Genomic DNA, 14,574 nt, shown 5'->3' with positions numbered 1-14,574 from the left:
CCGATAGAAAGCTTGCCCCTACAAGATGTCACTACCGCTCCTCAGTTCCTTTCCTGAACTCAAATTCATTGCTCTCAGGCATCACCCAGCTGTGCTTAGCCATCACATTCAACCTGACTGCGAGTCGAATCTTCTAGCAGAGCATGCTGGGCTTCTTTACAGAGCTCCTGCGGCTCAGGTTCTTGAGGATAAAACTCTCCATGCTGGCACTTGGTCTCCATGGAAGGGGACTTTGGTTTCCCACTTGAAACCAAACAGTGGGACCCCAGTAAAGTTAATTCCTTGGGTTCAGCTAGAAGCAAATGCGCTAAAAAGCCAGCAGAGGTCATTATTGTTGAAATTGATTTGCAGAGTCAACCAACCCTTTTTTTTTTTTTTTTGACAAGGGTATTGATTTTCAGGCGACAGGCCAAAATGAAAGGTGTCACAAGTACATGAGTATGTATTTAGGACATATGGTGTTAGTATGTATGTAAGTGATGGTTTAAATGTTTTCATTCACTTACAGAGCAAGTTATTTTAGCTTTTTCAGAGCCTTGTGGGTCCATTTCAAGTTAGTTTAGTACCTATTATGTTAATAGCACAGTCTCTGCATGAGGATTGCAATGTTAAACATATCCTTGCCCTCTGTTTGACCTCACACCTGAACTCACCTTCCTTATCATCTCACCCATTCATCACTTTTGCTACAGCTGAGATCTCTGGATCTTCTCATCTCTCCCAGTTTTTCCCTCACCGGTTTGTCACCTGGCCTGCCTGCCTCCTCTAGTCTTGGCCTCTCTTGCCCACCCTTCCCTCCACTGCCAGAGTTATCTTTCAAGTATCCATCTGATCAGATCACTTTTCTGCTTAAGTCCCTTCTGCGGTTTCCCTTTGCCACGAGAGTAAGCCCCTCTCCTCTGTGGGCAAATGAGTTCTGAGCCATGCGGCCCCTACCTGTCCCCAAGGCTGTTTCCCTTTCCCCCACTTTCACTCTGTACCTCATAAACACAATTGCTGTCTCCCCAAAGATGTCTGGTGGCTTCACCCCCATTGCCTCTATCCATGCCTTTGCGCATCTCGTCCCCTCTGCCTTTTCCTCGTTCTCCACCTGGAGAAACCCTACCTGTTCTTCATAACCCAGTTCATGTCATGGGCTTAGTGTTCCCAAACCAAAACCACCCTCCCCTCCAGCAGCATTGATGGAACTTTCCTTTGCACCCCAAGAACATGACTCCAGCATGGTGCACATTCCACCATGCCCCTCCATGCCTGTCCCTTCCACTTGACCAAGATCAACCAGAGAGCAAGGGTGTGTTTTATGCTGCACTCCTCATGCACTCCTAGTGCCTGGGAATATAGTGGGCACTAAACTAACTTGAAATGGACCCATAAGGCTCTAAACAAGCTAAAATTCCCCGAAATAAATATTAAGTATTCATCACGATCTACCTCTTCAATATACAGCACTGTCTTTAAAATATATTAAGAAATTGCTCATAACTTTATTTTTTAACAGAATTCAAATTTTCAGCCTTGTCCTATAGTTCATTTATTCATCCAGTAAATATCTTCTGAGCAGTTACCAAGTATTGCCTTGTGTTGAAGGCATGCAAATATCATGGTGAAGGGTTGTAGACCAGGCTTGGTCCAGTCCACTCAGATGTTTCCTACATATTTGCCTTTAACTCCTTCCTTGATTTTCTAGCCAGATAACATGCTAAGAACTAGCTCATTGGCTGGGCGTGGTGGCTCATGCCTATAATCCCAGCACTTTGGGAGGCTGAGGCGGGCGAATCACCTGAGGTCAGGAGTTCAAGACCAGCCTGGCCAACATGGTGAAACCCCGTCTGTACTAAAATACAAAATTAGCCAGGCATGGTGGCGGGCACCTGTAATCCCAGCTACTCAGGAGGCTGGGGCAGGAGAATCACTTGACCCGGTGAGGCAGAGGTTGCAGTGAGTCGAGATCACACCATTGCACTCCAGCCTGGGAGACAGAGTGAGACTCCATCTCAAAAAAAAAAAAAAAAAAGAACTAGCTTATTTAACCCTCACAACAACTCTAGGAAGTAGTTACTATTCTCTCTTTGATTTATGTATGAGAAAAATGAGGCTTAGAGAAGTCATGTAGCTTGTGATGAGCAAGTAAATGGTGAAACCCAGACCTGTATTAGATCTGAGTCTCCACAGCTGTGCATTTAACCACTATCCCTTCTGTTAATCAGCCATCTACAAATAGTTATTCAGTGCCTCCTGAAAGCAATCTGCAAATGCATAATAATATTCTAGGTTTGGGGAGAGAGGGAACAGAAGCAAAAGATGGGCCACTGGCAAAACAAAATGACTAGGAAGTGGAGTGAACTGTGGGTTGAAGGTCCGGAGAAGACCTCCTTTCCTGGCAGAAAAGTCATGCTCTTCATAGTGGTGCCCGCTTGATGGAGACTTTTCCTTATTTTTCTATAATATGCTCATAATCCTTCTAGAACATTATTGCCCTAGATTTGGGGTGTTTGTTGTTTTGTCTTGTTTTTTATCATCTTAACCGTTTTTAGGTGTATGGTTCAGTACCGTTAAGCACATTTATACTGGCGTGCAACCCATCTCCAGAACTCTTTTCATCTTACAAAAGTAAAACCCTATGCCCATCAAACAGCAACTCCCCTTTCTCTCTCCCTCAATCCTGGCAGCTATCATTCTACTTTCTGTCTCTGTGAATTTGGCTACTCTATGTACCTCATGTGGGTGAAATCGTACAGCATTTATCTTTTTATGACTGGCTTATTTTACTTACCTTCATGTCCTCAAGGCTCATCCATGTTGTAACATGTGTCAGAGTGTCCTTCCTTTTTAATGCTGAATAACATTTCATTGTATATATGTACCACATTTTTTTTACCGATTCATCCACTGTTGGAAATTTGAGTTGCTTCCTCCTTTTCCCTATTGGGGATAATGCTGCTGTGAACATGGGTGTACAAAGAGCTCTTCAAGACCTTCCTTTTAGTTATTTTGGAGCTACACCCAGAAGTAGAATTGCTGGATCATATGATACTTGTATTTTTATTATTTTGAGGAACCACCTTACTGTTCTCCATAGCAACTCACCATGTTACGTTCCCTCCAACTGAGCATAAGTGTCATAATTTTTCCACATCCATGCCCACACTTGTTATTTTCTGGTTTTGTTTTTAATAGAAGCCATCCTGATGGGCATAAAGTATCTCATTGTCACTTTGATATGGTTAGGTTTTGTTTTGTTTTTTACTCCAGTGCAATTGTTTTTGCCAAGTGCTTTAATAAATCTTCACCTAATGCAAACCTTTTTGCACCTGTAATGCTGTAGGCAATTTTGGCTACTGTGCCTCCAAAAAGAAAATAACAGACTTAGAAAAGACTTAGAAGAACAATTATGAAAATTCTAATAGAATACTTTTCTCATTGGGAAAGCATAAAACAATCTTATCTGTTTGTCTAGAAAGATGAAGGCTGACAAGGGCTATAATCAAAGTTTATAAAATCAAGCCAGGGAGGAAAGCATTAGTTCATCATGAGCAGGAGCCCTTCCCTTCACTTTCAGGACAAATAAACTATTACTCTGTAAAGGGAGTAAGATACATAAGGAATTCATTAATAAAAGTGCTAGAACCTTGCATGTGGATGACACTTTATCTTTTTCCAAAGAACATTTTGTTCACATTATTGTGAATGAATACTGCCATCTCACTTGAGTTGGGTGGGCAGGACAAAGATCATCATCCCAGGAGGAAACAGCCTGTGGAAAATGAAATGACTTAACCATCGTCCTCTTACTTCTGAATTTGCTTTTCCCACAACTTAAGAAGTTGTTCAGGTTGTGCCTATACCCGTAAGTACTTCAGGGTTTTAGGCTAGAATAATGAGTGGAAGATTTACAATTTTTAAGCTCAGTAAACACGCATGGAAGTGATCAACATGAAGTTCGGGATAATGGCTACCACTGGGGAAAAAGTGATGACCGAGAGCATCAGCACATTCACATTCTATTTCAAAACTGAAAAACTATATATCTGAAGGAATATAATCATGTTAAGTTTTGTTAAAGCTAGGAGATGTATATGTATTCTGTTATACCCTGCACTTGAAATATTTTATAAATCAGAAGGGAGAAAACAAAAAGTGTTTGAGGGACTCCTCTAACTTTCTGAGACTAGCGTCAAAGAGATTGGGCTATAAATTTTTCCCAAAAGACCCTTGGTGCCACTCTGAGAAACAAAATATTGAGCAGATTATACCATTGATCTGACTCAATATGGCATTTCTTACATTCCTAGGAAATTGGCCTGACAGGAACATCTCAGTAACACTCGCCGGATGTTTTTCTTAGATCATATGTAGAAGGAAGCTATGAGTACATGGAGATACTTTGTTTCTTTAAAGCAGAAGCCAGAACACAGGTATTCAGACCAGAGCTAGCCCACAGATGTGTGTTGTTTGATGAGCATACTTTTCAGAATGAAGCCAATATTTAAAAATCATATTTTAAAATATATATAACATATTAAAAAATCAGATTCTGACATTTCTTGAAAATTCAAAAGAATGAAGGCTTGCATTCCCATGAAGCAGTCATCACTTAGATGTTTGAAATGGAGCTGCAGCTGCTCTCGGACACTGGGATCCCCCATTACTGTGCTGTCCCTCGATACTTACACCAAGGTACGGGTGCCATTTATCATTGACCATACTGCTGTTTTTCTTATAGTCAGGAAAAGCTCTATAAACCATGTCTCTATCAAAGGTAAAACAATGAAAAGACCCAAAAGTCCTCTGACTTTTCTCATACCTGGCTGCCTTTGCTTGCCTACCTTATCTGTGTAGCCCTGTAGGCATGTTAACTTCTTCCATTCCTGTAAGTAGCTTTTAATGGCCTTGTCCTCTTTTGGAGGGGCCAGGAGGAAATAATGAGTCTTAGTGACCTGGAAACATTCCAGACTAATTTATTATCTTCTCTTTTTTCCCTTGTTCTCCCAACTGGCTTTTCCCCCTTTGGTTTTAGCTAAAAAACATCTTTTTTTTTTTTTCCTTGCCAATTCCACAGTTTGGGTAGAAAAAAAATACCATTTAATTTTGTTATTTTTTTTAGATGCTTATGCTTTTAGAATTAGAATATTCAACAGATCATACAGGCATTTTCACATAGGAAATGTCACTGTTTCATGTTTCATACCTTACTATGAAAATAACTGTTGGCATGTGAAAATGGCAGGGAAGTATCTAATACAAACGACTTAAATATTTAAAGCATTAGCCTTACTTCATCATGAAAGAATGATATCGACAAACACCCCTCCACAATCAGTAAGAGCTGGGTTTGCTTGTTGTTGTCACTCATTGAACTGTGAATGCTGTAATCCACATGGAGTATCTCTCCAGGAAGCCAGGTACATATGAATCCCACCTGTCTGGGACTTCCGTAAGTGATAATGACAATATTTACTATTGAATTTCTGGTTCTGCAAGTTTCTCTGGACATGACAAACAGGTTTGATGAAAATTTTAATGTTTAATAATACAAAATACTGCATACTCAAATGCTAAGATATATGTATCGGGAAACGTAAAACTTTGCTTTAAAGTTTAAACATGTCAATAAAGTAATTCAGGATCTCTGTGTGATTTTAGCAAAGTCATCCAAATTAGGGGGACATTTTCTCCCATCCTTTTTCATACAAATGATTTTTATATGAAATAATTCTGTATGAAATGATTTTGGGAATCAAGCAGTTGGAGTATATAGAGTGATTTAAATTCCTCACTATGGTTGTCTAGCCACAACCTATCACATACTCCATCCAAAGCACTACTCCTGGAGCCTTGATTTTTGACTGTGCCAACATTGCAAACATGGTGGATCTTAATGGATTCCTGAAGGGTGGCACTTTTCCCACTCCCAGCCACCACTGACCTCTTCAGCATCCTGGCCCACAGCCGATGGCTATCACAGCACTCCCCATCCTGCAAGAGCAATGGCAGATGTTCTCAGTCCCAACCTGGAACTGGGGCACTGGGACAGTGTATCTTGGCAGTCCTGGGACTCGGCTGTGGCCTGGACCTTCCCTCTCATCAAGCCAGCCCAGTCAGCAGTGCATGCACACCAGCTACACAGTCATAGTCACGCTAATTCAGAGCATTTGTGTCTGGCTCCCACCTCACGGGACAACTTAAAATAACAATGAAGTTGGGCTTTTTGCTTGGGCTGAGGAGTCAGTGTGTGTATACAGGGGAAGAATTGATATTTGTATTTGAAAAGCAGTATCAACATTTTAGGTCTTACAGCATAGAAAAGGTAGTTGACCTCTGTTCTGTCCTCCAGCTTTTGGACTTCAGATGTAGATTACAGAAAAGAAGATGGAAGAGGCAGGAGAAAATCTAATGTGATGGGGTTGGGGTGAGCACATAGGGCAACCACAGCCACGTCGGCACACTCCTTGTAGGAAGTGCTTTGATGGCATCGTGCCGCTTGCTCAGCAACAACCTTGTAAACTAGTCGGAGTGGGGAGTGCTATTAGGAGCTCCATCTTACAGATGAGAAACGCAAACCAAAGGAGGATAAATGACTTGCTCAAGCTAATCTGTGGCAAAATCCAAATGTTTTCCACATGTTCAAGTCTAGGGCTCTTTCCCTTCTCATTTTTATCCTCCTCACCACTGCCTTGTGAATCTGGTTATGAGTGTTCAGCTTCACAATTCATATCATTCCTATGAAATAATTGTTCTAATAACTGAGAATCAGCACCGTTTGCATTTCAGGCACCAAAGGCCTGAAACCTACAGAAGTGAAGAGCTTCAGCTTAAAACAAAACTGAGCCCTTCCACCTATCGGATAGACATTGTCCTGTCCACTGCTCTCAACAGCTGTGAATAAATAACTATGAGTTTTATTACAGAATCATTTTTGGTAAGGTTTGCCAATAAAAAATCAATGGCACAATCACAGTGGGAATATATACAGAGTAAGGCAGTGTTATTGACTGACATTAATCATTGCACAGCCATAAAAAGGTGCTCGATGCTTTCCTTACTGATATACACTAACACAGTGGAGCGAAGAGATTCAGATTCCTGCACACCGTCATCTGTCTCTACCCAGAGAATCCACAGAGATCAGAGGCAACAATTAACGCCAAAGTGGCAGTCAGCAGCTAAAGACAGACAGATGCACGGCCCACTCATGCCTCATCTGTGCCTAAGCCACTGAGACCATTTCAGCCCTGAGGGGAGGGGAGGAGACAGGTTTTAATGCCAGTCAGTCTGTCCTCTAAGATGCGAGAAGAATCGAAAGATGAGACTTCAGAAAGAGAGACCTATTGCGACTGCAAGCAGGCATCAATTCTGTTTCTCATCTTGAAAATGTCAGTGTCACAGCCAACACTCAGCCTAGATTGAGCTCAAGAGCATGGTCTCTGGGCAGACCGCCTGCATTTACTTCTGGATTCTGCCACTGAGGGTCTCTATGGCCCTAGGCACAGCATGATTTAGCCTTCTGCTCCTCTGTTTCATTATCTGTGATATAGGAATAATAGCTACTAGCACCCACCACAAAGGATTATTGTCTGAATCGAATGAATTGCTCGTGTGAAGCACTTAGAGGAGAGCCTCGCTGAGAGTAAGTAAAAAATCAATGTTTCTTTTTCCTGTCTACAATATATCCTACAATCTTGGCAGTAATCTAAGCCACCTAGATCACTCAAAATGAGGTACTCACTACAGTCTCTTCCAGCTCTAGGCTTCCCTGATTCTGTGTCCAACCTAGAATACTTCTCCAGGTGAGATTCACTGAGAGGCAGCTTCAGTGAGATTCACTGTTAGGCAACTAACAGCCCAGGGTTAGTTAGAAACACAAATTCTCAGGCCCCAGCCTGGACTTACTAAACCAGTATCTTGGGGTAGGTATAGGATTCTGGGGCTTACTATGCCCTTCAGGTGATTTTTTAAAGTTGGGCAAGCATTGTCTCAGAATCTCTTTACTGGGAACCTTCAAACCAGATTCCCACTTTTTGTTTTGCTTTTATGGGACAGAGTCTCACTCTGTCTCCCAGGCTGGAGTGTGGTGGCACGATCTTGGCTCACTGCAACCTCCACCTCCCGGGTTCAAACAATTCTCCTACCTCAGCCTCCCAAGTAGCTGGGTCTACAGGTGCCCACCACCACGCCCGGCTGATTTTTATATTTTTAGTAGAGACAGGGTTTCACCATGTTGGCCAGGCTGGTCTTGAATTCCTCGCCTCAGGTGATTCACCCAACTTGGCCTCCCAAAGTGCTGGGATTACAGGCATGAGCCACCGAGCCTGGCCCAAGATTCCCACTTTCAAGGACCCCAGTGGATGGAACTGTACTGTTAACAGTGCCTATGGGGATCCAGTGTTGTCTTGGTTCCCTTGACTGTGGACTGGTGGGAACCAGGGCATTTGGAGGGATTGTTGGCACCCCTGCACAATCAGCTCAGTTAGTTAAGAAAAGGGTGATAGTGAGAATGAGAGGAGAATCCTGGCTGGGGCACTTATCCCAGTGATGAACTGGGATAAGTTTTAGCCCCTGTTTTCATATTATTTTGACTTTAAATCAGATTTCTATCTCTGTCCCATATTTGTAGTCTAAATGAGTCTGTAAACTAGAAATTGCAGTGCTGCCATTGAGAACCTTGGATGATGGCCTCAGCTGCATTTTTCATTTATTTGAATTCAGCTAAGGCTCATAAAGGAAACTGGGAGCTTGTTCTTTGAAAGAGACTACTGGACAATGAAAAGCCATCAACAGTGTTTGCTGGTTTCCCAAAATTCAAGATACTCAGTAACTAACAACTGCAGAAATCTAAAGGGGAGCAACGAGACATGACAGACATCTTCAGAGTCACCTTTCACTCTCTTTCCACTTCTACGTTTCCGTTCGTCTGCTCATCTCCAGGATATTCCCGCTGTGTGATCAACCAACACAAATATAAAATGCAACTTTTCTAAAATGGGGTTTTTAAATCTCCTATAAGGCATATTCCTTTTCAGTTACTTCTTCACCATCAGTGAAACTATTGGTTTCCAGTTTTCTTCTCGTGGTAAAAACTTCAAGGTGTTAGCCAACTCCCAGCCTTCTCATGCATTACCACATCACTTGGGTCTGCTTCTTAGGGTTGCTCTGTGTCAAAGGCATAGTCATCCGAGTTCTTCTCTCCTCAGGGCTACACAGCTTCAGCGACCTCATCTGTACCCTTCGCGGACCAACAGTGCTGTGCCCTCCTCAATCCACACACCACCACTGCAACAGCAATGCCTCTGAAGGCAATTGCAATCCATTGCAATCTGCAATCCACTGCAGCAGCAACATCTTTCAAAGACTTTTTTCTTAACATGCCATTCATGACTTTGACACAGAACATAACTCTACCTTCATTTTTTCTATTCTATCACATCCAGTATCTCTGCCCAGCCTTCAAGCTATTTGCCAAATCTGCTTTCCACATTTCATGAAGAGAATTCTCCATATTCCTCTTCATGCCAGGAAATCAATGTGTTGTTCTCATCACTCTACTTGTTTCTTCCCACCTCTAGAGCATCACACTTGTCACTCGCTACAATCCCCCAATGATATACTTCACCCATCCAACATTTACTTCCTCCTTTTTTTCCATCTGTCCTCATCTCTCATTTCAGAACTCCTATTAAGCCTTCAATCCAAGATCCCTCTATTTTTATATGCCCTGCTACTGCTGTATTCACATTGTTACATGTGCATTGCTTTGCAAATATCCCCAAGTGATTTTTCTATGTAGGTTCTCGTCTAGAGAGTTTATTACTGAAGACCAGAAGCAGAAAATTTCCCATTTCTTTTGTTTATGCTATACTTGGGAGATCAGCCCAGAATGCTGAGGCTGATAGAATGTTTTGCATGAAGTAGGCACTCACGATATGTTATTCACTGACTACAAAAGGTTACTTGATCCCCTGAAGACAACCAGAAGAGAAAGAACAGTTAGGATTGCTCCTAACTGAGGCATATTTTAGGGAGCTAGGGAGCTCTAATGAGACCCAATTAGAAACCTTCCTCCTGTTCTCATATGTGTCATGTGAACGGTAAAAGCTAGTATATGAAGACACGGGACTAACTGTGGATTTTGGACTATTACATGCTTCTCTTCTGCCCTGAATGCTTGCCTGGTTTGCATTATGATTTCCTTCCTTGCTGGAAAACATAGACTTTCTTCCTTTCTTTGGAAGAAGTGGGACCTGTTGGAAATCTGAGGCTCCAAGATTCAAATGCAATGGGCTTGGCTGTAGTACTCTGTAGTGCGCTTCTTGACGAGTCCTGAAAAGACTATTGAATTCTGGCCTGTGCTTTTCTGCAGTGTTTGGATGTGTTTCAGCTGCAGTGTTTGGCTGGATAGAGTAATCGAAATAGTTTTTTTTTTTTTCCTTCCTCAGCAATCTTATGTTACCATTTCATCCTTAAAGTTAAAATGGAATATTTTACAGTCATGCAAATACTTTTGAGTGCAATTGAATTATAGCTCTTTCACAAGCAAACAGCCTATCCTTAAAAATTGTTCATAAATAGATCAAAATATAAATTGATATTGCTATCCTAATAGAAAAAACTGGCAAACATTTGGTGAGCTTGCTAGAGGATACCAACTTGCATTGAAGATTTTTTTAATTATTGTTAAACACCGGCATTTTGATGGGACTTAATAGTGAAGAAAATTTTTTTCTCTTTTCTTTCATATGATTAAAATGCTATAGTAATAATCTACACTCGTAATCTAGCAGCAATGTCACTAGTAGATTGCATTTGTGCTGGGCTGGGGGTTTTGATGCTCTCTGTATCAGGCTGTTGTTCTCTGGTAATCTTCAATGGGATGCTGGCCTTTGAATCTGCTCCATATCTAAAATTCTAGCTTTAATTATCAGATTAGCCTGCATTTTTTTTCTTTGTGATTACAAAGGGGAGAAGTATGTTTATTATTCTGCAAAATACTTGAGATGGTAGGATCTCAAATGCTTAATTTTGTTGTAGAAATGAGAGCTGATCAAATTATAGACTCCTTCAAGCTAAGAAAGGAAATGAATAAGTCAGGGAAACAGAGGCACTGAAGGGCACGATAGAAATGAGCATTCATGTGCTGCACTTTGCTAAACAACGCTGGCACTGTGCCTTTCAGGGTCCCTGCAAGTCATGAACAAAACAAGAAAGATTATGGAACATGGTGGGGCCACCTTCATCAATGCCTTTGTGACTACACCCATGTGCTGCCCGTCAAGGTCCTCCATGCTCACCGGGAAGTATGTGCACAATCACAATGTCTACACCAACAACGAGAACTGCTCTTCACCCTCGTGGCAGGCCATGCATGAGCCTCGGACTTTTGCTGTATATCTTAACAACACTGGCTACAGAACAGGTGAGAGATGACATTTCTAGCCCATGAACCTCTCATAGTATGTCTTAGACTCAGGAAGAAGTGTTGTGTAATGAAATGCATGAAGCTCCAACAAGTGCCTAAAAAAAGGATCAAGTGTTTTTAAACTGCTTGACATCTACCCTAGGGTCTGGGACACAGTAAATGATCAAAATTATTTATTATTTATTAATTAACAAATAACTGATGGGTAAACCAATCATGTGTACCTTATTGATTCATGTATTTGTTCATTCATACTTAATAGGATTTGGAAAGTTTCTTTAGCTTGTGGTCGTTTTTAGGTCTCAAATGTTCACTTCTACCTTCCAGGAAAGGAAGGCATTCTAATTGCTACACCTCCTATTATTGTTTAACCTACACAGGGCAAGAAGAGGTTTTTTTTAATTGGTTTTTTGAAAATCGGGGACTTCTTTCAAGAGGAGTAGTGAACATCATGCCAGTCTTTCTGAGACAAAAGCAAAGTTCCTTCCGGTAGTGTTACCCCCTATACTCCCAGCATGTAGATGATGTCCTTGGGTTTTTGTAGCATTTCTTCATAAAAGGACCCAATGTTGTTCATAGAAGGGCTACAGTGCAGACATGGGTTGTTGCTTGTTTTTATTTTTCCAGAATCACCTGGGTTATTCATAAGAATCAGATATGTTATTACTAAAGCTTGTCCAAATGACTTTCAGGGCTACAGTTTCTCTATTTTGAAGATAAAAGTAAAGGAATTCAGATAAATATTCTCCTGCATCTCTTTTACAAGTGAAATTCATTTTTTCCCACCGGACTCAGGAAATATATGGCCATTTGCTTCTTTGCAGAGCGCCCTATGGGCACTTAATACTTGTTATTTATGGATGAAAATATTGATCGTGCATGTGATAGCACTGTCACCGGCAGACAGCTCAACATCTCGACTCAAAGAAGCAGCTCATCCTGTGCATCTCAAGGGTGTTTTCTTATGCTGAGGAAAGAAACTAGGTTACAGAGAGGTTACAGAGAGTGCCTTATCTGAGTGTGTTTTCTCACATTAGTGATTTAAATTTATAGCACCTTTCGTCTGAGGACTCTAAAGCAATTTGCAAATCCATCAAACATCCCTGTAGAGTTCATAGACGGCAGATGTACTTGGCTCTGTTTTATAACTGAGGTGGAGCTTTCAAACATTGTGTGACCAGCTCAGAAACAGAATCAGAGGCAGTTCCCTAATACCTGGTTCCTGATTTTAACCATCAAATTGTGTTTTGTTTATGGGAAGTGTTGTGTGAAATCAGTGCCTTTCACCTCCCAGGTTCCCTGTAATGTAATCCCTAGTAGCAAACTTGGAACTGGAACAATTGGGACTCTCACATAACCAGAGTGATGTGGATGACATTTGTCATAAGAAATAGAGATTGAGGGTGAGACAGGGCCCTGCCAGGACTTAGAGCAGTCAACTAGGGTTTACTAACTTGTTTCAGGGCTAAATTAGGAAGGGCAAGAAACAAGGGAATTCGATTTTGCCATTATCTCACCTAATTCCTAGGGCAATCTTGAAAGAAAGGAATTCCCCATGTTACTAATGAAAAAACCGAGACTCAGAAAGGCTAATTGTCTATGGTCATGAGCTAGTCAGTGATGGAATGAACCCAGGACATCTGACTCCAAAGTCGTTCCTCTGTTCATTGTCTTATTTATTTATGTAATGGTTCTATCCTGCCTCATTCCAAAATGCCTTCCAGAGATACAGACGTTAGAGGCTACAGACCCATAAGGATCCTGGCAAACAGAAGCAAAGAGTAGAACTAGTTAAAGTCAAGGTGAAGATTGCTGTACAAACTGCTTGCTGTAGGAAAAGGTGGAATATTTAGAACTCAGCATCCAGATAGTAAGAGCAAAAATGGAAACACCATCCATTGTAAAGTTCACCGAGTCACCGGGATGAAAACAATTCAGTTGCCTGTAAGCATAATGTTTCCTGGTACCTGCTTCGGTCATACTGTGCTGTATCCACCCTAAGAGGGATTGAGAGAGTTTAACTAAAACTCAAAGATAATTTAGTTCCATTTCCTTATTTTTAGAGGAGCAAATTTACACCCACAAGAATAAAGTGACCAAAGTGGCAGATCTGACTGACGTTCTAATGGGAAGAGTGGGCACCAGGACCTTAGTCTTCAGGGCTCTCTCCAGTGTGCTGATCAAACCTCAAGAATTGGGTCTGGGATGAAACTGTGTGCACACCAGAAGGCTTATGTGTTACCTCAACGAGCTGTCACTATTTTGTGCAGCCCAAGGAGTTTGTTTCAGTCAATGTCTTCTTCAGGAAGAATAGATTTGCTCCTGGAAGCTAAGTCTGATTCTAAACCTTTACCCTAGGGTTTAGACACTTAGGTAATAATACAATTTATAGTGAGTCATCCTCCAAAATAAAAGGAATTCTTTAAGGGAAATAAAGACTTTTCCAAAACCTTGGTTAAGAGTAGAAAAAGGGGTCGGGTGAGGTGGCTCATGCCTGTAATCCCAGCACTTTGGGAGGCCAAGGCGGGCTGATCACAAGGTCAGGAGATCAAGACCATCCTGGCTATCACAGTGAAACCCCGTCTACTAAAAATACAAAAAATTAGCCAGGTGTGGTGGCAGGCGCCTGTGGTCCCAGCTACTCAGGAGGCTGAGGCAGGAGAATAGCGTGAACCCGGGAGGCAGAGCTTGCAGTGAGCCAAGATTGCACCACTGTACTCCAGCCTGGGCAACAGAGTGAGATTCTGTCTCAAAAAAAAAAAAAAAAAAAAAAAAAAAAGAGTAGGAAAAGGATAATATGGGCTCAGGAAAACAAATATTGATTTGCCTATTAGTAAATCAGAAAAAATAAAAATTGGGGCTGGGTGCAGTGGTTCACACCTGTAATCCCAGCACTTTGGGAGGCTGAGATGGGTGAATCACCTGAGGTCAGCAGTTCGAGCCTGGCCAAAATAGTGAAACCCCATCTCTACCGAAAATACAGAAATTAGCCGGGTGTGTTGGTGCATGCTTGTAATCCCAGCAACTCAGGAGGCTGAGGCAGGAGAATCACTTGCACCCAGGAGGCAGAGATTGCAGTGAGCCATGATCGCACTATTGCACTCCAGCCTGGGCAACAAAGCGAGACTCTGTCTCAAAAAAAAAAAAAAAAAAAAAAAAAA

At 41.7% G+C, this 14,574-nt stretch overlaps 1 protein-coding gene across 3 annotated transcripts in view; it reads left to right on the top strand.

Annotated features, from left to right (window-relative positions):
• Positions 1–14,574, top strand: part of SULF1 (sulfatase 1) — a 199,467-nt gene that overhangs the window by 101,707 nt on the left and 83,186 nt on the right. For all 3 annotated transcript variants that reach the window (XM_017872747.1, XM_017872745.1, XM_017872746.1), the window contains one exon: positions 11,171–11,410. In XM_017872747.1, the coding sequence (XP_017728236.1) occupies positions 11,171–11,410 (240 nt within the window). The remainder of the gene's footprint in view (positions 1–11,170; positions 11,411–14,574) is intronic.

This window comes from Rhinopithecus bieti, unplaced genomic scaffold, assembly GCF_001698545.2.
Source record: "Rhinopithecus bieti isolate Rb0 unplaced genomic scaffold, ASM169854v2 scaffold_6536, whole genome shotgun sequence".
Classification (NCBI taxonomy): Eukaryota; Metazoa; Chordata; class Mammalia; order Primates; family Cercopithecidae; genus Rhinopithecus; species Rhinopithecus bieti.
The sequence above is the reverse complement of the archived record's forward strand: the minus strand, read 5'-3'. Positions and strand labels throughout refer to the sequence as shown.